This window comes from Megalops cyprinoides, chromosome 2, assembly GCF_013368585.1.
Source record: "Megalops cyprinoides isolate fMegCyp1 chromosome 2, fMegCyp1.pri, whole genome shotgun sequence".
Classification (NCBI taxonomy): domain Eukaryota; kingdom Metazoa; phylum Chordata; class Actinopteri; order Elopiformes; family Megalopidae; genus Megalops; species Megalops cyprinoides.
In genome coordinates, this window is record NC_050584.1 from 4165486 (window position 1) to 4190569 (window position 25084).

At 42.1% G+C, this 25084-nt stretch overlaps 1 protein-coding gene across 1 annotated transcript in view; it reads left to right on the top strand.

The window, feature by feature from the left end:
• Positions 1–24351, top strand: part of LOC118773760 (amphiphysin-like) — a 109238-nt gene extending 84887 nt beyond the window's left edge. The window contains exons 20-25 of the mRNA XM_036522834.1: positions 547–600; positions 1293–1334; positions 5213–5425; positions 9978–10082; positions 22839–22940; positions 23948–24351. Of these exons, the coding sequence (XP_036378727.1) occupies positions 547–600; positions 1293–1334; positions 5213–5425; positions 9978–10082; positions 22839–22940; positions 23948–24052 (621 nt within the window). The 3' untranslated portion in view covers positions 24053–24351. The remainder of the gene's footprint in view (positions 1–546; positions 601–1292; positions 1335–5212; positions 5426–9977; positions 10083–22838; positions 22941–23947) is intronic.
• Positions 24352–25084: the final 733 nt, after the last annotated feature.

Consider the following 25084-nt stretch of genomic DNA (forward strand, 5'->3'; position numbering starts at 1 on the left):
GGCTTATGTCATTTTGGCATGAGGGATGCAGAAGTCATTAGTGAAAGAATCCACCCATATGAGCTTTGCTTCAGCTACACATGACACCTAACAGATCAACTTGTCTTCTTAGTCCCCCAGAGTCATTACATTACACAGATGTAATAACATTAATTTTATTCCTGGGGAAAAACACAGAATTGCAGTTGGAGGTTTCTTGAATGTAGTACAAGTTCATTTTTAAAACACAATTAAATTTCTTTGAGAAAAAGCAGTCAAGCAGTTCAAGCTGCTGTTGAATCACAGCCACCCTCAAATAATGTAATGAAAGGTGTTTTTTCTTAGCTGTAATATATGGACATCGGGTATCTTCACACTTTTTTTCAGAGCTTCTTAAAGATAATTGAAATATTCACATGGAATGAATGGCATTTTTCCCTGTATGTTATACCAACATATTTTCAGAGGTATTAAGCTCTGTTAAGTGTAACTTTCATCAGTTAAGTTCCTTAAAGATGTCCCTCCATTGGGTCACAGTGAGTGTGAATAACCTCTCTCTGCATGTAGAAACCTGTCCCAGCCAAGGAGGCAGAGAAGGGGTCCCCGTCCATAGAAGCTCTGGTAACTATCCCCCCCACCACCTCGAGCAAACTACCCTGCAAACTACTGGAGTTCAGTCCACAGTCTTTTATCCATCTATCAACCATACGTGATCTGTAAATGACTTTTGGGTGGCTTTGGGTCCAGTGGCAAAAAATACTTTTGTCTTTTGTCAAAAATGTCAGACAGATTTTAAGGGTCTGAAAGGTGACAATTTTGATGACTTCGCGTTCATTTCATTTTGATTTGTGCAGTAAGGGAAATGTGACTGTTTCTGCTTCTGACACATTTTTCGTTTACACTTAATTTCAGTTAATACTTGAAACCAGAATTCAAGGAGCACATTATGTGGTTAAATTTATATAAGATTTTTCTAATGAAATTATTCAGGTCACCTTTTCTTTGTTGTTGATTTCATTTTGTTAAGCTTTTCAAAGTTTTATTTTGATTTTCTGTTTCATGGGCTGTTTTTAAGACACAAGATTACAAAACAATGTGTGAACCCATCCACTGTAATATTTCTACATTGTGTTCCTTTACTCACTGCAGAATTATGATGATTGGGAAACAATGATGGAGAAATACTTTTTGTTAGTAAAAGAACTAGCAGATTCCAGGTGCAGGGACATTGACATTTCAGCTTAGAGAAAAGCTGATTGTTCTCTCTTTATGTGTCTCTGTGCATAATTTGCATCACTTCTGTTCATATGCAGGCTCCTTCACAGGATGTGGAGTCACCCAAAGAGCAGGCTCCGGTAATTATCCACAAATGATGAATTGCAGATATGCTGTTACAATAATGAGTAAAGGAGACTGCCAAGGCTGAGCAGAGAGCATAGAATACTGATACCCTCTCAAAACAGGTCATAATGTTTTATTTTCAGCCCTTTAAAGTCAACTCAGAAGGCACTTTTAGGAATTATTTTATGTGTTGTAACCATCTCCTGTGAGCTCTGAGTTCACAGCAGCTTTCTCTTGTTTAAGTATTTCCATGCACAGTTCATTTTTATAAGGGGTCTTTCATGGAAACAAACCAGTGTTATTATTACAAAGATTTATGAAAATGGTGGCTTTAAAAATATTTGTGTTCTTTGATGCAAGTATGCAGTGTTCTTAATGGATGTGTTCAGCATGACTAGTGTAAATGTGTTTTGGGTCTTGTGTTTGTGTACCACCATCATGTCATACTTCATCATATAGAATTGCACATTTAAATGTAATTTGTGCCATTTACATGTGCTTGATATCTTTATTATTATTTTATTTATTATTATATAGATATATAATAGGTATTATTTATCTTTATTATTATGGCCTCTATCTCTCAATTTGCTCTTGCATGCATTAAATATATTATTCTGATAAAAATACTATTATAAAACTGGCAATATAGATCATTCACTTTGACCATAGTAACTGTTTGTAATACATTTTCCAACATGTCTGTATGATTGAAATATCCTTCAAAGAAAAATGTTTTGCTGTTGTGTTTGCTTTTTTCTTTTGTTGTTTCTCTTTTTTGCACATTTCTATTGTTACTATCTAGTGACAGAAATAACCCTCTCATACATGTACAAATCTCTTGATGAATTGAAGACTTCCTCAGGGTCAACAACAGTGCATTTTAAACCAATGAATAAAGTATTACTGTAGTATGGACAAGGGATGCGTAAGGTTGTATCCATTGAGATAGTGTGGTTAGGGAACAGCAAAGAAGCAGAACCTGTATTTTTGTATTCAGTATTCAGTATATAACAGTCCTCACCACCAGGTTATGCAACACAAAACACTGGAAGTAGAATAATCACCTATAATGGTCTGAAGTATCAAGAACAGAATGGGTAAAATATCCATCAGTGCCCAGGGAAACTGGGTAGGGCCCTTCATCTCCCACTAATGAGCAAGAGTGTGCAGGTGGTATTCATTGGCCTGGCTACCTGGGCATATGTTGACTGCTTTTGCAGGGTGAGGATTTGGTCTCTCCAAATGCTGCAGCTGTCCCTGGTGCTGTAGCAACTCCAATGGCTGGCAAGAAGGAGGATGGGGTAGCCATGACTCTGGTCAGGGAGTGTTTTGCTTTATTTCTGCTTGGGATTTCAAATCCACAGCCCTAAGCTCAAGGGCCCAATGTGAAACCATAACACCACATGCTGCAATTGAAGCAGTAACAGCGCTTGTTCCTCCTTACTTGCCACGTGGTTATTGTACCGCCACCTCTCTCAAAGGGAGGGACAGCCAGGATTTTGGGCAGCCCTGGCTCATCTCAGGAGTTCCCCCAGGGCAGGGGAATAAAACACTGAGTCCATAAGGATGTATTTAACTAGGAGAATCAGTGATCTTGGCCTTTTGTTTATTCATCACCATCACATCACCTCTCCCATGATTAACTGGCATCTTTCAAGCCTTCCTCTTATAAATTCATAGATATCAGGTGTGCTAAATGCGAAGAGTGCTTAATAACAGAGCCTTCGTCTTTGCACCATGTGAAAACAGTGAAAGCATAAACCAAAGACTCAGTTATCATTAGTATTCAGTTCAATTCAATTTTATTTGTGTAGCGCTTTTTACGACACAAGTTGTCACAAAGCAGCTTTACATTGATCCCAGGCCTGAGACCCCCTGAGAGCAAGCCTAAGACAATGGTGGCAAGGAAAAACTCCCCAATTAACAGGAAGAAACCTTGAGCAGAACCCGGCTCAGAGGGGGAGCCCATCTGCTTCTGGCCGGCACTGGGCAGATAGAATTAGACAGAGTCTTAAAGTTGTACAATGTACTTTAAGACATTTGGGTTAGATAGACAGCAGTAATTATCAACATAGTAATTATGAAATCTATCCTATAATGTCCGGTTCTTGGCACGCAGTTGGCTTGATGGTCAGGGTAGCGAGGTAGCAGGACTGTTCGGTTCTTAGCACGCAGTTAGCTTGATGGGCAGGGTAGTGAGGTAGCAGAACTGGAAGTCGGGGTGTGACGCTTGAGCTACAGCTCCAGGCAGGAGCCCGGAGCAGGGGTAGGAACCAAACAGAGAACAGTGATTAGTGGATGTTAAGTGTGGGAATGGAAACATAAAGGCAAAGGGGGGAACAGAGGGGGGAAGAGGGATGCATGTGCGTAATAGGGAAAAGTCCCGGCAGATAAGGACTATGGCAGCATACCTAGGGGATGAGAGGCAAGGGGCCAGCACGATCATGAGGGTGACCCTAAGGCAGTCAACACCAGACCACAGCCGGATCAGCCGGATTAGTAGAGTGTAAACAGTGGATTTCACAATTACAAGGGTGTTAATGATGCCTTTGGCAGATGCTATGGCAACACTACCCTCCACTGATTTTATGCAACCCATATTTATCGGGCATGGTAGACACATGCAAATTACATTCTAGTATGATTCCCTTATTAGAGTATGACTCACAGTATTACCAGAGGCAGTCAGGTTCCAAGCTGTTGCACTGTTGTAACAGCTTACACAGAAAATGGATTGAGTCATTAGCATTTCAAGAGCCTATTTGTATGTGCAATACAGACTGCATACTGTGAAATGGAGTAAATTAAATATTTCCCATTTCAAGCTTCACTGTTTGGTTGCAAAGGTATTTCCTCCGTGATGTCTCTCACAGTAAATTGTATTTATAAGGGGAAGAAAAAAAGCTTTTGAAAGTCAGCTTCATGGTAGTGTTTTGAATGTGATTGATGGACGAAAAAGAGAACATGTGAGCTAACATACTGTACGTGGATCTCCCCAACCCCAGTAACTGCCCCAGCCTGCCTTCCTGATCTGCCTCAGATGATCTTCCTGATCTGCCTCTGTGTCTCAACTCCAACTTTCTTTCTCTCTTTTAAATAATCCTTCAGGCTGTAGTGCTAGAAGTAGCAGATGAAAGCAGTGATAAAGATATAGATGAAGACAATAAGGCAAAAGATGTACATATAGAATTGAAGTCATCATTTTGTTTTCTATTTACATTTTATTTCCGATAATGTCTTTTAAGAAAGCAATGCATATTAAATACCTCTGTGTTCCTCGGGGATAATTAGTCTCTTTTGTTAAGGCTTTAACAGCTGATAGAAAAGCAAGTTGAGTCAATAATAGTTTTCCAGATTTTTATTTGTGATGGTTAGGGGGCTTTATGTATTTGCCAAATTTGTCATTGTTTTGTTTTCTTCTCACGGATATCATTTTTACCATGTTGTTCTTCATTGTATCATTGATGGATTTTGTACATCTCAGTTGCTTATGATAGAAGCTTGATCAACAGAATTTCAGGAAAAGAGAACTGGGAATGTATGAGACCTATATTGATCAAATCATTTTAAATGTTAATATCAATAATAACAGTATGCGCAAGATATAACTGCTCATGTATGTTTGCGTTTATTGATTTGTTTATTTTGTTTTATATGTCCAAGTCATCATTTTCTCTATTGTTTCATAATGTTCTGTGATACAGTTTTGAAAATCTCATTTATTTTTATGTATAGAATTTGTGTCAGTCGTGTGAGTGATAAAAAATGTCCTTATAGAGATTTTGCATGGACAAAACTGTATCTGTGGGACATAACAGATGATACTGTGGTGGCTGGACAGGGCATTTTGTCATGTTGTTTACCCTCATCCTGCCTTTGCCTCCAACAGGAGAAAATGTCTGTCCCATCAGTGGTGATCGAGCCTGCTTCCAGCAATGAGGGTGATAACGACCACAATGACGACATCACCTCACCTACTACCCCCAAGGACAATGGGGTGATGCCAGACAGCCAGCAACTCAAAGAGGGCCCTGCCTCCCCCGAGGGTGACAAAACCGAACCAGCTGCTGCCCCCAGGCTCCCCCCTGACTTCCTCTATAAGGTGAGCCTGAAGCTTCAGCCAAACTTGGTTTATCCCATGGGACTTCACAGGAGGGCGAGTCTCATTCATTACTCTTTGAAGTAATATTTGGTGAACATGTGTGTTCACATGATACATCAACACCTGTGTCTCCTTCTCTTTTTATACACCACAACATGCTGGATAGAGATTGTTATCCTGCCTGTGACATATCTGTGCACCAAAATAATTAATGTGTTTCTCTTTTGTGAAGAAATGTTATTTCATAATAGTTCTTTGAACACCCATACACAAAAAGGGATTGGTGTCTGTATATACAGAGGGTGCCAGAACCACATTGTATTACAATGAAAATGACCAGATGGCTGGCAACACATTGGCTGCTAAAAATTCACTATATGATACTATGGGTTTCCTTGGATTTCTGCACTAGCTATCACATTAGAGCGTTTCCATCATCAAATTACTCAAAGGGAATCTAAAAGATGCATATGCATGTAGGAAAGGGACACATCTGGAATAATGAGGAAGAAAAATAAAATGAGGTGTTATTTTGGCTTGCACTTAGAGAGGCACAAAGACACAGAGCAAAAGGCATTTCCCTCTTGCAGGAATCAGGGAACACTGAGTACCAGAAAATGATCGTCGCATTCATTTACACTTAAATGGCTAATATTGTATGGTTTAAATACGCACCTTTATTTAATCTTTTTCCAGCATCATTTTCTGAGTCACTGGAATCATCTCCTGATGATTGATGAACTCTTTGCTACCCTGACATGCTCTGCCCCCCCCCCCCCCCCCCCCCCCCACCTAACCCTAACCCTAACCCTAAACCAACATCTGTCTCTTTTCCATAATTAAAATAGGGGATATGTTCTGGTTGATTCAGGGGTTATTTCTGTGCTAGATACCATCCTCAACTGCCTCTGTTGGGTTGTGGTATTGACATTACTGAGCCTCCATGAAGAGGCCCCTCACAGCTGCCCATCTCACTCCTTAATGGAACTACTGTACTGACGTTTTACAACAGGGTCACCTGCAGGATTTCATCTCAGGGTACGGACAGAAACCTGACCACGCACGTGCACATACACGCACGCGCACACATACATCGCGAGAGAGCTGAGAAAGAGAAACATCACTGACTGATTAATGAATAATTAAATCTGGCCTACCTATGTGAAGTTTACTCTCCTCCCATTCGCATCGAAATATTCGAGCACTTCATCCAGACCAGACATTGATCACATAGCCTAATTGAAGAGCGTTTAGCCGGAGGAGAAATATGGGGACATTCTAAAACGCTTAATGTGGCTTAATGTTCCAAAACTGCAATCAAAGATCACCAAATTTCTCTTGGACATCTCTATCAGAAACACCTCCTCCTGTCAAAAAATCAAAGCCGAAATCCTAGGAGTATGGTCATTATCTCACATTAAGCGTTTTCCTCTCCATTGACGCCCATTATAAGGAAAAAGCTTAACGTGGCCCAAACGTGGCCTTAATGTCCCAAAACAGCAATCAATGATCAATGATCACCAAATCTGTCTAACATCTCACATGTAAACATTGATCTCCTATCAAAAAAGCAAAACTGAAATCCAATGAAAGGGGTAACTATCTTGCGTTAAGCCGTTTCTTCTCCATTGACCCCCATTATAAGGAAAAAGCTTAACATAGCATTATGGACCAAAACAGCGTTGTATCAGGACTGCACTCCTCTAACACGTTTCTGATCATGACCACATTCAAGAACCAATACAACGACCCCATGGGTTTAATATAAACACTGACGTTTTCACTGAAGTTTTCCCCATAGGAACCCATTATAAGACATTGCTTGCAGCTGGCCTACAGTTGGCCTATTGGGAATAGCTTAACGCAAATATTCATGTTTAACCTCTTATGACATCTCTTGAGCTACAGCCTACATTGGGGTGGTGATCAACAATGTGTATGATCAGCAATGTGTAGGCCTTCTGTTGCAATAAGGAACATTAAGGCTTTTCTGCCATTATATGAAACAAGCTTAACGTGGCTTAATGTACCTAAACATGGATCCAAGAAGACCAAATTTCTCTCACACATCTCTTGTCATAAAGACTTTCACATATCAAAAAATCAAAGCTGAAATCCAAGGAATATGGTCGATATCTTACGTTAAGCCTTTTCCTAATAATGGCGGGAATGGAGAGGAAAACGCTTAATGTAAGATAACTTCATAGGATTTCGATTTTGATTTTTTGACAGGTGGAAGTATTTATGACAAGAGAGAAATTTCCGAGAGAAATTTGGTGATCATTGATCGCAGTTTTGGAACATTAAGCTACGTTAAAGCCTTTTCACGTTAAGCGTTTTAGAATGTCTCTCTCACCCTCTCTCTTTCTCTCAATTTTCAATTTCAAATTTCAATTCCAAAGAGCTTTATTGGCATGACAAATATACACATACACATATCTCTCTCTCTCTCTCTCGTGGAGCGCTCACAAATCAGGAATTTCATGGTACGCACTGTGCGTACAGCCGTACACCTGCAGGGGCCCGTGTTTTACAACACAAAGGAATAGGCAGCACTGTGAGGTAACTCGATTGACAGCTTTGAATTAATCACAAGGGGAATTTGTCATGCTGCAGATCTGTGCAGTATTTTTTTCTGCATTAATTTGTGCACAAAGATTTGCTTACTCTTACTTCTCACCACTTCAGCTGCACCTAGCTCATACCGTGTCAGCTCAGATCCCTTGAAGTAAAAAGTAAGAACTGATCTAAATGGTCATTTGAGTTTGCACTGAATTTCCAAAGGTATACCTGACTTAAAATCTATCCTGGCAGTGACACTACCCCTTACTCCAAAAAGCAACAGAGAAGTAGGGACATACAACTGTGAAAACTAAGGAAACATAATAACTGAAGGAGACAGCTTGATTATGCTACTGCTCCTTTACATCATTTTGTGTCCTAGATGTGGAGGGTATTTGTGGTATTGTTTACTGCTGACACTCAAAATCTAAGCAGTTTAATTTCCATAATTCCAATTAATAATTTCCATTCAACTGTAGTTTATCAATAAAGCGTATTTGAAATGTATTTAAATGTATTCCTTGAAATGGAGAAATGGAGGATGATTAGCTACATCAAATAGTAGGTTAGTGAATGAAATTTTTTGAGCCTTTTCTCCAGCATTAAACTGCCCCACGTCTTTAGCTCAGGTCTGCAGTAACACACTGACAGAATTGCTTAGAACAGCAATTCCACATAGGTGCATGCTGCGGGTGGCAATGTAGCATAGTGGTTAAGGAGCAGGACTTGTAACTGAGAGGTTGCCGGTTCAATCCCCGCTGGGACACTGCTGCTGTACCCTTGGGCAAGGTACTTAACCCACAATTGCCTCAGTAAATATCCAACTGTATAAATGGATAACATTGTACAGAACTGTAACCTATGTAAGTTGCTTTGGATAAAAGCGTCTGCCAAATGAATAAATGTAAATGTAGTTTTGAGGAAAAGTGTGTGTCTGCTGATGACCAGTAACTGGGCGTATCCAGACTGGCCTCATTCCCAATTAGACAAATGTAGCTTACTTCTGCCTTCAGCGATTTTACTAGAGATTAGTGCAGATGTCAGTGATTGTAAACATGAAGACTTTCTTCAATAATATGATCACAGTAGGAGTAGGATCTAAACAAACAAATACAGGCGTTACACTTTTAAGTAACATAAACAAACAATGAATTACAACACTACTATGCCAGCAATAGTATAGAAATGCCTACATACAATAGTATGGAAATGGCTAAATACAACATTAAATAGTACAATTCACACAGAGATCCACATGTTGTCAGTATAAAGGTCTTTACACATACAGGGTGACGCAAAAAAACGATGCACAGGGATTAAAGCAAAAAAAAATCTTATGATGGGCGAAGTCATATTCCCCATCTACAGTTTGTAAAAGTAGTTACAGAGGAGGCCCCCACAGTGCATGTACACAACGAGACAGGTACGAGACAACAAAAACTGGTTCAGGTTCGAGACAAGGCGTCCACCAGCACATTTTCGCAACCCTTCTTGTAGTGGATCTCGCGATTATAATTCTGCAGGATCGGCGACCAGCACATAAGGCATTGGTTTTGGTTCTGCATGCGAGGTAGGAACATAATTGGGTTGTGGTCGGTGTACACCACAACCGGGAGGGAAATAGATCCTACATAAACTTCAAAATGCTGCAAAGCTAACAAGAGGGCAATGGTGGCATAGTTACACTGATGTTTATCGAATTTCCTGGAGAAATAGCTAATGGGATGGTCGATGCCATCGTCATCCTCCTGTAACAACACTGCTTCAGCACTGTTGGCACTGGCATCCACCTCCAGCTTAAAAGGTCTGCTGTAATCAGGAGCAGTGAGAACAGGTGAATGGCACAAGAGCATCTTCACACACTCAAAAGACTCCTCAAGCACTCAAGCATCCAGACAAACGCGCGTGAAGGGCTCAAAAGACTGGTGAGAGGGGCAACTACAGTGGAAAAATTCCAGCAGAAACACCGATAATATGCCGCCATACCCAGGAAACACCAGAGATGTCGTCTCGTATCGGGCACAGGGAAACAGTGGATGGATTCCACTTTGGCATCCACGGGACGCACCTGACATTGGCCAACTACCTTACCCAGGTAAGTTACCGTGGCCTTGCCGAACTCACACTTAACCATGTTAAGAGTCAGGGAAGCACCACTCAAGCAGCTAAAAACTAAACGAAGTGTTTCCATGTGTGACGGCCAATCGGCGGAATACACAATGAGGTCATCTAGGTAGGCTTTGCAATTCGGCACCCCTTCCAAAACAATAGACATGAGCCTCTGACATGTAGCGGGAGCATTTCGCATCCTGAATGCCATTACTGAGTACTGGAGGAAATGATTGGGCGTAACAAAGGCAGAGATCTCAGCAGCATGGGAAGTTAACAGGACCTGCTAATACTCTTTTAACAAGTCAAGTTTGCTTACAAACCTCGCTGACCCAACTCAGTTGATACAATCCTCCATACGCAGCAAGGGGAAGGAATCAGGCACGGTCACCTCATTAACCTTACGGTAATCCGTGCAAAAACGGGCTGTGCCATCACTTTTTGGTACCAGAATGCACGGTGAACTCCAGAGACTCGAGCAAGGCTGGGCTAAGTCATAGTCAAGCAGGTAAGACACCTCCTGGCGCATCAAAGCTTTCTTAACTGGGTTCACATGATAAGTGTGTTGTTTAATTGGCCTGGACCCATTCACATCAATGTCATGCTTAAGCACACTTGTTTGGGTTGGCACATCATTAAACAAAGAGGGGCACTCTTGTACTAACTACAGCACGTCTGCTTGCTGCAGGGCATCTAAATGAGTGAGGTGATGGGGGAGCTCCTGATAGCCAGCACTGGAACAGCAACTGCAGAGGGAACAGAAGCTTCCGCCTCCAGACTCGGAGCTTCCGGAACCTGGTCACGCACATGATAGGGCTTCAGCATGTTAATGTGGCACACGCGAGTCTGACGCTTTTGGTCAGGTGTGCGAATCACATAGCCAGTTTCAGAGAGCTTACAGTGCACCACATAAGAGCCAGAAAAACATGCCTGCAAAGCCGAACCAGGGATCGGTAACAATACCAGAACTTGGTCCCCAGGGCTACAACAGCGTGGCACCCCTCTCTGGTCATAGCGGGCTTTCGTTTCTGCCTGCGAAGAAGACAAGAATGTATTAGTGTAAGCACAGGCAGAGTGAAGCCACTCCCTGAACTCGCTAACATCCAGTATGTTGGGCGGGAGCTTCGGGGTATCACCCAACAGTTGCTTTTTGAGGAGCTTAAGAGAACCTCTCACTGTATGTCCAAATACTAGTTCCACGGGGCTGAACCCTGGAGATTCCTATACTGTTTCACGAACAGCAAATAAAACAAAAGGAATGCCGGTGTCCCACTCTTTTTCGTGTTCTGCGCAGTAAGCACACAACATGGACTTCAGGGTCTGATTAAAACACTCCAAAGCACCCTGTGACTCTGGGTGATAAGCACTTGAAACCATATGGTTGACAGAGAGCATTTGCATAACCTGCACTAACACTTTGGACAAAAAGTTCGTGCCTTGATCAGTTTGCACGATCTTAGGCAAGCCGAAGGTGGAAAAGAACTGCATTAGTGCCTTGACTATGACGGGGGCCGTAATCTTACATAGAGGAAAAGCCTTGGGGTATCAGGTAGCGGCACACATTACAGTCAACAAGTAATGATTACCGGACTTGGTCTTAGGTAAGGGGCCAACGCAAGCAACCAGCACATGCTCAAATGGTTCTCCTATCACCGGTATGGGGTACAGAGGTGCAGGGGGAATAGTCTGATTCAGTTTGCCCACAAACTGGCAAACAGGACAGGCTCTACAGTAGTCAGCCACTGCAGACTTCATACCAGGCTAAAAGAAGTTGGTTGTAAGTCTTAGTGACACCTATGTCCTGCAAGATGATGATCATGCGCTAACTGTAAAACATACTGTCGATACTCTGTCGGTACCACAATCTGGAAAAGAGTGTTCCACCCTGAGTCATCAGATACTGCTGGTAACCACCTCCGTGTAAGTAAACCCTTCTTAACAAAATAAGCACTCGGTTTGCCCCAGATAGTCTCGGACTCTCCAGCAGCAGACAAACACGAAGCGAGGGAAGGATCAGCACGTTGGGCCGCAATGAGCTGCTTGTGGGTGATCAGCAGCTTAAGCCCTTCGTCCCCTCTAATATCAGACTCAGCATTGTCTTTAGGACATTTCATTGCAGAGTCCGCAACTGTTGATACCTCCAAAACTGTGTCTTGGTCAAAGGAGGCAAGAAATGAATCAGAGAAGTTAACAGCGTCTCCATATTTACGGGACTGAGCATGAGTCATTACACAGGCAGGAAACACGGAAGGAAACTCACGAGCAAGCCCATCATCCTGGGGCTGCTCTGCGGGCATAGTAATCACTTCTGGGAAAGGCAGCACCTTACCACTCGCTAGGTCATTCCCCGAATTTAAGGCAACCCCTTTCACCGGCAGCGAGGGTCTTACCCCTACCTTAAGAAACCATTCGTAAGGTCAGACTGCTAGTGGATGGTGTGCAGCAGAACCCTCAGACAGCCCATCTCAATACCTTGCACAAGGACATATGAACCAACGAAGGTATCATCTGCGAAATCTAGCGTATCGGAGCAAATAAATGACTGCGCTGCACCAGTATCATGCTGCATGATTACGGGTTTCTGCTCCTCCAGGTTGCCAGATTTTGACACTTGCCCTTTCAACAGGAAAGGAGTATAAGGTCAGGTGTGGGTTCAATAATGACTGGACTTTTAGAAGGCCCACAGACCGTCTTAGCCAGACGCACGCTCTTAGACTGGTCTGACTGTTGTCACTGCTGTTTGCTTTTTAAACCTGGATAGTCATCAATTACATAATCTGCTTTATGACAGTAAAAACACTTCCACTCAGCCTTGGAACGGGATGAAGTAGGGCAGAACTGCTTCCCATTCTGAGGTTTGATGACTGTGGGGGTTTTCTCACCACTCTGGGTCGGGGCACGAGCAGACACGAACACATTCGTGTGGGTCAAGCTAAACTCATCCACCAGCACAGCTGCTTGAGACAATGACTGCACCTTCTGTTCATTCAGATACAAAGACATACGCTCAGGCAGACAATTCTTAAACTCCTCCAAGAGGACTAGCACACAAAGAGTTGCAAAATCAGACACCTTGCTGGATGCACACCATTTATCAAAGAGAATCCCCTTCTCTCTTGGAAACTCAACAAATGTTTGTCTCAAGGACTTCTGATGGTTCCTAAACCTCTACTGATACCTTGGGCACCAATTCATATGCACGCAGTACAGCTGCCTTGACCGTATTGTACTACAGGTTCTCAGCCAGCAACAACGCAGAACATACCTCCTGTGCCTTTCCTACAAATTTATTTCCAGCAATAAAGGCCAGACCTCTTTAGGCCATTGCAGTGAAGCTGCATTGTGCTCAAAGGCACTGAAATAGGAATCCACCTCAGTCATGGAAAGGCGGCACCAAAATAATATGCTTGCTAACGTCAAACCCGGTCTGGGGACTACTGGGGCAGAGTCCACGGCAGGGGAGGCAGCCGGAGTGGACTGCCCAACAGGAGCTGTAACAATCTTCATTGCCTCTAGCTCAAGCTGTCATATTTTAATCTCCTTCTCTACCTCCAACTCTATCCGGTGAACCTCTAGCCACCAGTCAAGCTCCACTTGGAGTGCATGTTTCTTCTCCTTCGATTCATGCTGCAGGCACGCCAAACACACTCTCAACTGAGGGTCGCAACCACTGGACAGGGAGCCTTCGCTCTCAGTCACAGCGGACACAAAGGGGGGCAGTGTAACTTTGGCCTCCACCTCCATCTGCGATACTCCACGAACCTCAGGCGTCTCTCACAGCAGGCGCACCCAGCACAAGCACTTCCCGCTCTACCAGACCTTCAAACACAGCCAGCTTGATAACTTTCTTCATTGCCTGCCTCCCAACCGCGATGGCAAAATGCTCAGCCAGCAACAAGAGGTCATCCTTACGGCAAGTATCTAGCTGTTCCACAATAGGGTTACTGAGGAACTCCTCAACACTAAACTGGGCCATTGCTCCCACCACTAACACACCATCCACTAGGCATGCCACGAAGAAAACCAAACACGGGGCAAACACCAAACAAGCAATTCCGAAAAAAAATATCCCAGACGAGCCCCCAATTTATGTTACACCCCAGAGGTGTAATGGCATCCAGGGGTATGGGTGAGGGACACAACCCAAAAGTGCTGGCTTGGACGGTGCAGAGACAAAAAACACAGACACAGGAGCAATGTATAAGGGTGTGCAATATGTTTACAATATTTATAAAGCTATTTACAATGACAAATATACACAAGGAAAAGGAAGAGGACAATAGATGGTGCCAACGAAAATATGAAATACGCAAAGAAAAAACTTAACAAAACAGAAACAGCCCTAAACACCTTCACCCGGAACATACAACTGACTACAAAACAAAAAGGGTGGTAGAGCCAAACAAAAACCTAACTACACTAACTACGTGAAAACAAAATGTACAAAGGTGGCACCCTTTCCTAACCTAACCCTATACAGAGTGCAACACTAACACGGGGATCCCCCGTCTTACCTGCCCTCCTCCCACAATAACCGAATGCAGCCAAACCAAGACACAATCCAGAATTACAGTGAGAAAACGATGCAAAGTCTAAACACAATGCAGGCAAGTTTGTAAAAGTAAATTATGAAACACGATGATCAAACACATGAGCAGAATAGCGAGATATCACTCCAAGAATCCGGCACAATTGTGGCGCTCCGTCTCTGGCTGGCCAGGCCGGAACGAGGAGGTGGGATACCTGCATCAGGAGAGTAGCAAGAGAGGAGAGAGGGAGGAAGACCAAGATGCAGGCAGCCCAGACCCCACATGCACAGTGCACTGTACGTAACAGTCTGGCTTTTTTTTTAGAAAAGGCAGTGCCACGCCGCCTATTTAGAGCGGCCGCTTTTTTTCCACTGTGCGGTGGCTTCCCAAAGGTTTTCATGTAAAAAAGATGGAGGAAGCTGAGGAAAAGGCAGACAGTGCATGCATGAATATTTGCGTTTGGGTCATTAACTGTCTGTTTACCTTTCAAATAGCCTACTGTGTCTGAGAAAAGTCTGAGACCACTTGTCAAAATACTTCTATTTTGCATATGTTTTGAATATAATTCTAATTTTTTTATTACATCAGCTTAACAATTTGAGTGAAAAATTGAATCTTTGAAAAATGTATATGAATTTCAGAATATCTTAGTATCTGGTATGTCCCCATTTTGCTTTAATGACAGCATGCACTCAAGCTGTCATGGACTCCACAAGTTTGTCCAACACCTGATGACCCATGTTATCCCAGCATGATTTGACAATGTTCCAAAGATCTGGTGATGTCACAGAATGCTTGGCTTTCTCAGTCTTCAAGTGCCCCCATAAATGTTCAATGGGGTTGAGGTCAGGTGACTGTGGAGGAAAGTCCATGACAGTCAGGACTCCTTGGTCTTCTTTGGTCTTCAAGTAGTTCTTGCAAAGCTTTGAGGTGTGTTTGGGGTCATTATCCTGCTGCAGTATGAATCCTTCTCCACAAAGATGCAAACCAGAGGGTATAGCATGTCTCTGAAGAATGGAGTGGTACTTCTCCTTGGTCAGGGTGTAGTCAATTCGGTGCAGGTGTCCAACTCCGGAGTAGGCAAAACAGCCCCAGACTTGAATATTCCCACCACCATGTTTCGCTGTTGGTTTGGTACACTGCGGTATCATTCTTTCTCCTGTTCGTCTCCTTACAGACACCCTTCTGTTACTGCCATAAATCTCAAATTTGGATTCCTCAGTAAATAGGACTTTTTCCAGTCATCCACTGTGAAATGCTGGTATTTCTTAGCCCACCCCAAGCGTTTGGCCTTGTTTCTCCACCTGAGAAGTGGTTTAGAAACTGCTACTCATCCTTTGAGACCACTACAAGATAGCTTTCTTTTGACAGTACTTTTGCTGATTGGAGTCTTGCGTTCTTTATTTAGCAAATTCTGTATCTGTGATGAAGTTGCTTTTCTATCTCTCAGGGAACTAAGCTTGATGTATTGATCTTCTGATGGTGTGGTCACTTTTGACCTGCCTGATCATGCTTTGGATACAACTGATCCAGTTTCTGCAAAGCCTTTCAGAGTTCCATGCACTGCCCCCTTATAAACCTTTAGTCTAGCCACGATTTGATGCTGAGAAAGCCCCTCGTTGCTTAAAATAACAATTTGACTTTGACACTTTCACTTAGTTCTGATGCCATTTTTTCCCACTATCACAATGCTACTTAGTAAGCAATGATCTGCTGGAAACTTGAGGTACAGCCATATTTATAACAGATGAACACTGGCTGCAAGTTGAGTTACTTGAACAAGCCTCTGATGAGTAGATCAAATCCACTTGAGTGTCATCTGAATGCATGCTTCAGTGGAAAGGATACAACTCAAGGAAATCTGACCTTTTGTACAAAGGAGTTAAGTTGGTCAATGCCCCAAATTTGCTTAAATTTGATTGCTGACCTAGAAATAGCGCAGAATCTTAAATATTTCTTCTTCATTTTACATGATATAACTTCTTGTGTTTTTAAATATTTCTGAATCCTCAAACTTTTTGATTATTTCCAGGTTTCCGTGAAAATATTAGACATTTTCAATATGGTCCAATCCAAGATTCGGTTTCGGATTCAGCCAAATATTCTCGTTTTTGAAGGGGTTTGGATTCGGTCGAACCTTATACCATTTTATCGACCGAACCAACGTAATGAGAGTGGATGCAAGTGATGATGGGAAGCTGTTTGCATTTGGCGGTTCAGTAGTGTTGCCGGACAGTAAAAATCGAAGTCACAACTAAAAAAATATTGTGTGGCAATATTTAAGGTCAAAAGAAGGCAATTCAAGTAGAGCCATATGTACAATTTGTGAAGCTGATTTGTCTCGTGGTGCCAAGGACCCTAAATAATACACAACATCGCCACTGCTAAAACATTTGTGCCTGAAACATACGACGGAGTACAAAATTAGAATGGCACGAACTGCAGTTAGCAATAGCACTGACAGCAGCCAAAATGTTGCATCTACAGGTACTGCACAGCAAGGACAGGCACAAATAAAAAGTGCCACCCAGACAACCATACTCACTTTTACCAGCACTGGACCTCAGACAACAACAGTGGACCTCAGACAATCCACGAGCCAAAGCGATTCATTTTCTGCAGCAATCGGGAAAATGATAGCGATTGACTTGCAACCTTATTCCATTGTGGAAGACACCGGATTTAGTCAGCTGCTCCAACTGCTTGAGCTAAAGTACAAAATCCCCTCCAGACGTTTCTTTGCTGACAAAATTATATCTAACATGTATGAGGCCGTTATGTCCCACATACGGGAACACGTTGCTCAATCACAAGCATTTACATGCAACATATGGACATGCAAGTACACCACACAGTCCTATATCAGTGTAACCTCACATTGGATCGATTCAACCGCTTAAATACTGTTCTTTGATGTGAGGCTTTCGATGGAAAACACACAGTGGTAAACATTGCAGATGCATTGCAAGAAATGTGGGACATACCTGTCACCTTGCCTTGAGAGACAATGCTGCAAACATGCGGAAAGCCATGTCTGACATAGGGGTTCCAAGTGTGGGGTGTTTTGCTCACACACTCCAGTTGTGCATACATGACAGTCTTTTAACACAACAAAGTGTCTCTGACTTGATTGCAGTGGCAAGGAAAACTGTTGGCCACTCATCAAGTGCCAGAACAAGGCTTTCTGCTCTGCAGCAGGAGTTGGGTCTGCCAAATCACCTTTTAATTCAGGATATGACAGTGAGATGGAACTCCACATACCTGATGTTTGAGCGTTTGTTGGAACAGAAACGTGCCGTCAACATCTATGTGTCTGAGACAGACGGCATGCAACATATGCTCAGAAGTGGATATTGATGGAAGACATTCTCAATGTGCTCAAACCTTTCAAGGAACTGACTAGGGAAGTAAGCGCAGCTAATGCTTGTATATCGACGGTCCTGCCTGCCGTGATGATGCTTAAACGCTATATCCACAGTGACACACACAGTCATGGAATCAAGCAGATGAAAATCCGCTTGCTGACATCTCTTCAAGATAGTCTGGATCCCAGATATAAGCCGAAATTTTGAGTGAACAAAACACAGCAGTGTTGATCGAAGTTACTTGTGCAGGAGGCTGTGGCCCATTTGTCCATCTCAGCTCAAAATGCAACTGCCAGTACAGCAGTTGAACAGCCTGAAGAACAAGGCCTGGCAGTTTCCAGCAAGCGACACTGTTCAGGAATCTGGAGCAGCTGGGACGAACTGTACTGCAACAGCTCAGAAACAGCCACATCAGATGCGATCAGCGCTTTCTTTAGCGAACCTCTAATTTCCTGGACAGAGGATCCACTTCAGTGGTGGAAGGCACACCATCACCGGTTTCCATTGCTTGCAAAAACAGCACAGGTTTAAATGCGAAGCGTCTTATTTTAGTAAAAAGGAAACGCTCATTTCATGTGTCTACATGGACAGTAGTATTAAGGTTAGGTTTGGAGATCTGACAGATTTTTCATGGGACAAAATTTTCAGTTAATGTTTCTTTCAATATTGTAGGCTGCCTAATGTTTTTGTATGAATGAAAAAAGCATGTATCCTGCAGTTAATAATGACTTTACTTTCAAGCTGAAACATTATGGTGTTTCTGAGTGTGAGCATTCAGCTGTTTTTGGTTAGTAAATGCAAAATCATAGCAAAAGTTATAGGTAGCCCTCTTTTTTATTATAATTAAAAATAACTGCATTTATCTGTGATTATTTATTCTATGGTTGTTATTGGTGTTTACTGCATTTATGTGTGCGTAACTGAAATGAGTGGGATTTGGTATTCGGTTTTGGATTCGGCCGAATCTTAAGCGCTGGATTCGGTTTTCGGCCGAGCCCTAAAAATCAAGATTCGGTGCATCCCTAGTAGCGACAGAGAACTTTAATCCCTGGATGTGAAACTGCCAAAAAATCGTTGACGAATTTAACGCAACATTAATATTCACATTAAATGCTATGCGATTATGCAAGCATTCCACAAAAATAACCGCCTGACGATGGAGTCGTCAAGTGATGATGAGCTGGTGCTTATTCTTCTACAAAATAAAAGGGAATAAAAGAAAGTTTTGGGTACATCCTAGCCTGAGAAGTAGGCAAGAACGCGGGTAGTTTCAATTCGATTCAATTAAATTTTATTTGTATAGCGCTTTTTACAACACAAGTTGTCGCAAAACACTTTTACATTGTTCCCAGGTCAGAGACCCCCTGAGAGCAAGCCTAAGGCAACAGTGGCAAGGAAAAACTGGGGGAGCCCATCTGCTTCAGGCCGCAAAGACATTTGCGTTTTGATAGACAGTAGTAAATAACAGAGTAATTATAAAATGTATCCTAGAGAATGTCCGGTTCTTGGCACGCAGTTGGCTTGATAGGCAGGGCAGCAAGGTAGCAGGACTGGAGATCGGGATGTGATGCTTGGACTACAGCTCCAGGCAGGAGCCCAGAGCAGAAACAGGAAGCAAATACAGAACAATCATTAGTGGATGGTAAGAATGACAAGAATGTACAGCAGAGAGGCAGGAAGTTTCTCTACTTGGTTCAGGAGTTGAAACCCTATCACGGCCACTTTCTGACCTACTTCACCACATTACAAAGTAGGCTATGGACCATGGACTGTACACCCACCATTTTCATTGCTGAGCTCCTCTCCTATTTTCTTCCAGACATTGTCTTTAAAGTCGTTAACTTTATAATTTTTGTTGCTGTTGTGTTTTGAGACACAAAATGAAATATAGCTGCAAGCAGCAATGAAGGGGCCAAGCACCTCAGGGCCAAAAGGTAGACAATCAGAGCAAACAAGACACCAGTCCATCACAGGGTTCATCTCCATTCCAGTTCATCCCAAGGTCAGGACTCTGTGCAGGCCAGTCAAGTTCTTCCACACCAGTCTCATCAAACCATGTCTTTATAGTCTTTGCTTTGTGCACTGGGGCACAGTCATGTTGGAATAGAAAAGTTGCCACCATTTTAACAGACATGGGTGAAACCACGCAGTAACACTAGCGGCTCTAAATTAGCAGCATTAAAGTAACCTAAATATGGTATCAGTTTATTAGTATGATGACCACTAGTACAAGACTTCTATAAAACAAATACGACCCTTACATGGTCACACTGTAACAGAAAGACGACATGAACTTTGCCAGACGAGCTAACACACCCTCTGAACACAGACAGCTTTGGCTATAAACTACTGAGTGAGTAAGGAATGGAGTGACGTAGAACCAAGCACATTTCAGCAGGGAATTTTACACTACATTTACATTACATTCATTTAGCAGATACTCTCATCCAGAACGAGTTCCAGCACAAGGGAGCAGAAGTGTACCCATTCCAGTTAATGTAGTAACAGCGTCAGACAAGGCTAACAACACTCCCAGGCTAGTAAGTATGAGCATAACACTATTCAAGCCCTGTCACAAGTTAATTTGTGCTAAACTGAAACTAGACAGCCGAGAAACTAAGGGAAGTCAAGTATACATGTTGCCATACATTACAGTCACTAGATCACAGTATCACACAGCACAATACTACATATAACCTAAGCAGAATGTGATACAAGTAGCAAGTGTTAGGTGGTAGGGATTGAGGTGGAACCGAGATGCAGTCTGAAGAGGTGGGTCTTAAGTCTGTGTCAGAAAGTTCATTCCACCACTGGGGGACCAGTACAGACAGGCATTGTGGCAAAGAGGAGTGACCCTGTCGGGAAGGGACAGTCAGTTGTTCCAGGTTGCAGAGCATAGTGATCTGCATTGATGCATTGATGCAGAGCATTGATGAGAGGATGAGAAGAAAACCTATCAAGGAGGCTACCAAGAGGCCAACAGCGACACTGAAGGAGCTACAGGAATTTCTGCCAGGTACCGGTCACTCCTTGCATGTGACCACCATCTCTCGTATTCTGCACATGTCTGGGCTATGGGGTAGGGTGGCAATATAGGAACCCTTTCCAACAAAATGGAACATCCGAGACCATCTAAATTATGCCAAAAGATTCATTCAGTCACCCAAAAGCATGTGCTATGGTCTGACAAAACAAAGGTTGAACTTTTCGGCCAAAATTGTAAAAGACATGTTTGGCGCAAAGCCAATAAATCTCATCATCCAAGGAACACCACAGTGACTCTGAAGCATGGTGGTGGTAGCATCATGCTTTGGGGCTGCATTTCTTCAGATAGGTCAGGGGCTCTTGTCAAGAGAGATGGGATAATGAATAGCTCCAAATATCAAGATATTTTGGCACAAAACCTGCTGGCCTCTATCAGAAAGCTGAAGATGAGGACGAGTTTCACATTCCAACATGACAATGACCCAAAGCACACATCCAAGTCGACCAAGGCATGGCTTCAGAAAAGGAAAATCAGCATCTTGGAATGGCCCAGTCAGAGCCCAGACCTCAGTTCCATTGAAAACCTGTGGAATGACCTAAAGAGAGTTGTATACAGGAGATCCCCTTGCAATTTGAAGGAACTTGAACTTTTTTTGCAAAGAGGAGTGGGTTAAAATTCCATAAAGTCTAGATATGCAAAGTTAATAGAGACTTATTCACAAAGACTTGCTACTGTAATAAATGCAAAAGGTGCTTCCACAAAGTATTAGTTGGGTGGGGGGTGCAGACTTATGCAATGTGGGTGTTGTAGTTTTTTTTTATTTAAAATGTTCCTCATAATTAACTATTTGTTTTTTTCTCTGGATTTTTGTTTGCTGGAAGATTACATTACAGATGGAAAAAGTCTGGCAGTTACATTGTTGTTATTTCTGTCTTTACATTTCAAAAACCCGCAATTTCATAAGGGTGTGTAGACTTTTTATGTCCACTGTACCAATGCCTTTCTTTGCTATATTTAGTGCTTATTTGAGGGGCTTGCCTCAGGATTCCTATTTCCACAACCTCAGTAAATACACAACTTCCACTAATCTCACTTTACATTTACATTTATTTATTTAGCAGACGCTTTTATCCAAAGCAGCGTACAAAAGTGCATACAGTAAGTATGCCGTGTCCACTTGTGTGTCACAAAGTGAGCTGTGCAATCCGTGTGGGCCTAAGCCAAGGTACCCCTGGAGGTTGATTTGATTTCTAAATAGCTATAACAAAATAAGACCCCAGAAAAATATTCCTAACTCCCAATTCTGGGTTACCGTAAACATGGCTATAGAGATTAACTGACTGTGTGAAAGCCATACAATGCTGAATAAAAAAGTCCATTTACATAATTATTTCAGCATATATTTGCCAGCGTATGGCAGATTGAAATACTATGTCAGCATCATGGTGGAAATGTTCCAACATGCAGACATAGATTGCTTCCAAATGATTTTTTTGTGTCCACAGCAGACATGCCAATTCAGTGACATTGTGCCAAGTCAGCTTGGAAGAGAGCCAGAGTGATAATCGCCTTCCATTGCGCTATAGTGGGCTACTTGTATTTGATAATAGGAGGAATGCCACTGCATTACAGACTGGTGTTTATATATCACTCATTATACTGTAATGTACATTAGGTGCTTTCAACCTGAATAAAACTGACATGCCTAGGGTGCATCACCCTAATCAACACTCCAAAATAAACAACCTGCGTGGAGTTGAATATACTACTTTTTATGTTTGGTAGATGCAGAGTTGACTACAGCGATCTGAATTCAGTGATTGGAAGAAATGGGGTCTCATCAGTGCATTTCAATCCTGCAGGTGGAAACCATGCATGATTTTGAGGCGGCAAATACTGATGAGCTGGACTTGAAGAAAGGAGATGTGGTGTTGGTGGTCACCACAGTGATGGCTGAAGACCAGGTAGGAGAGAGCAAGTCCTCCCTCTACAGGGCAGATGAGCCAGTGTATCCAGTTTAGCTACTTTGTCATCAGATCTAGAAACAATTAGAAAAAAGTAACTGCATGACATTACATTGCATTCATTTGTAATCAAAAATCTAACTTCCCATTGGTGAGTTCGTCAATACCCCCAAACAACAAATTCTCTCTCCACTACCCCTTGTGACTTTGTTTAATAAAAAAAAAAACATGAAGGGCACACTTTCCTCTGTAAGGAGTTGGTAGCACTGGTTGAAAGAAAGTAAGACCGACTGTAGCGAAGGGCAAGAGCAGTCACCCCACCCGGGGGTGTACCAACCATGCGAGCCTGGCTCTTTGGCGTCGCAGTCAAAGTCGCATGGTTGGTACCCCGTAGACCTGGGTTCAAGGTCAGGTGAGGTGACTGCTCTCGCCCTTCACTACACTGAACTTCAAAGATCATAATGCTGATCAATACCAAAAAGAGAAATTCTTTGCCTGATACCCAAGAGAAAATATTCAGAGGCTGTATCAGATCTTGTCTATTCTAAAATGAGTAAAAGCTTGTGCCACCCATTTCTTTGAATGTACAAAAGAATAAGAAATTGATAGATATCATTTTAAAGCTTGTTTTGAGTATATGTGGGTATCCATATAGGTAACTAATTGTCAGTTACAGAAACACCTTTGTACAGACCAGATGAATGGACCTTGCAAGGCCAATTTATAAGTTACAACTGCTTTTCCTGGGTTTTATTATTGTTCATATTACCTCCCTATAAGAATTTATTTTAGCATACAGCATCCTACATTGCTCATTGCTAGTTGCTGCATAAAGTAGTTATTTCAGTTCTAGTTTGCAGCATATTTTTAGGATCCAGATTGGACCTAATCCAGGTCATCTGAAAAAAGTCGTATTATTATGGTCAGGCCATGAAAACACAGCCAAAGTCAGTCTTCATTGTTGAGGTCTTTTGACAGGGCCAAACTCACTTGCTGTTTTGTTTCAGGATGCCGGTTGGCTCACAGGAATCAAGGAGTCCGACTGGTTGCAGCAAGGGGATGCCACTCGTAAGGGACTCTTTCCAGAAAACTTCACCCAGCGCTTAGCATAACCAGCTAAGTGCTAATTTCACTTGGAACTCAATGACTTACTTCCAGACAGAAAAGGCTTTCTTGAAACTAGTGGGGACCATTTTTACAGAGAATGAGGAAAACCATCAACCAAACAACCTGGCTGTGTGGACGAAATTACAGTGACTAAGAACAAATAGTGGAGCATGATGCAAGGCTGCTGTCTAATTTCTTAAACCAATAAATGAGTATGATTCATTTTTATACCTGTAAGCAACAACAAACTGATTTGTGCTTTCTTTTAGCTTTGGTAAACTCCCCATGTAATCCCTAACAGTGAAAAGGGAAAAAAATAAAGAACTTTCTTTAAATAGAAAAAAACACATTCTCAGTATTCTCAGTATCTCAAGTGTATTGTACTCATTTTGTTGCTCTCCGGATAATTTTAATCAGTAACATGTAGTGGAATGATCTATTTAACAGTCAAAGTGTTATGCAATATGTTAAAAATGTTTTATTTGAGACATTAATGTTACCTTGCTTTGTTGTTAGTGTTATCTGTAGTTTCCTGGCTGAATGTTTTATATATGATCATTTCAATACTTGGTGATGATTTTGTACATGAACAAGACATGCTGCTGTTTTGCCAAAAAAAAAAAGATCTATTATGTATAATCATGGCTATTAGAAGGACTGTCCAACAAAGTGTTAGTAAGGTGTAATGTGGAGATGAAAAATATGATCTGATCTAAGCAGATGCAGCATTCCAGACAGAGTAATTGTACATGAACTCCCTGATCTAGCAAAAATAAATACCTGAACGTCACCTTACATTTACCTGATTTACATTTGTATTTCAAACAAATTCATGCTGTGAAAGCATATATTTATTTGTGAATGACATTTTATTTTATGTCATATTACACCTTATTTATGCACATTTTTAAGAAAAAAACACTGGAAATGTGTTTGAGGTATGCAATAGACACATATCTGTTATACGATTTTCCATTGTCAAACTGTTAACAATGAAATCAACATCATTATAGTATACATAGAGTCAGTCCATATTG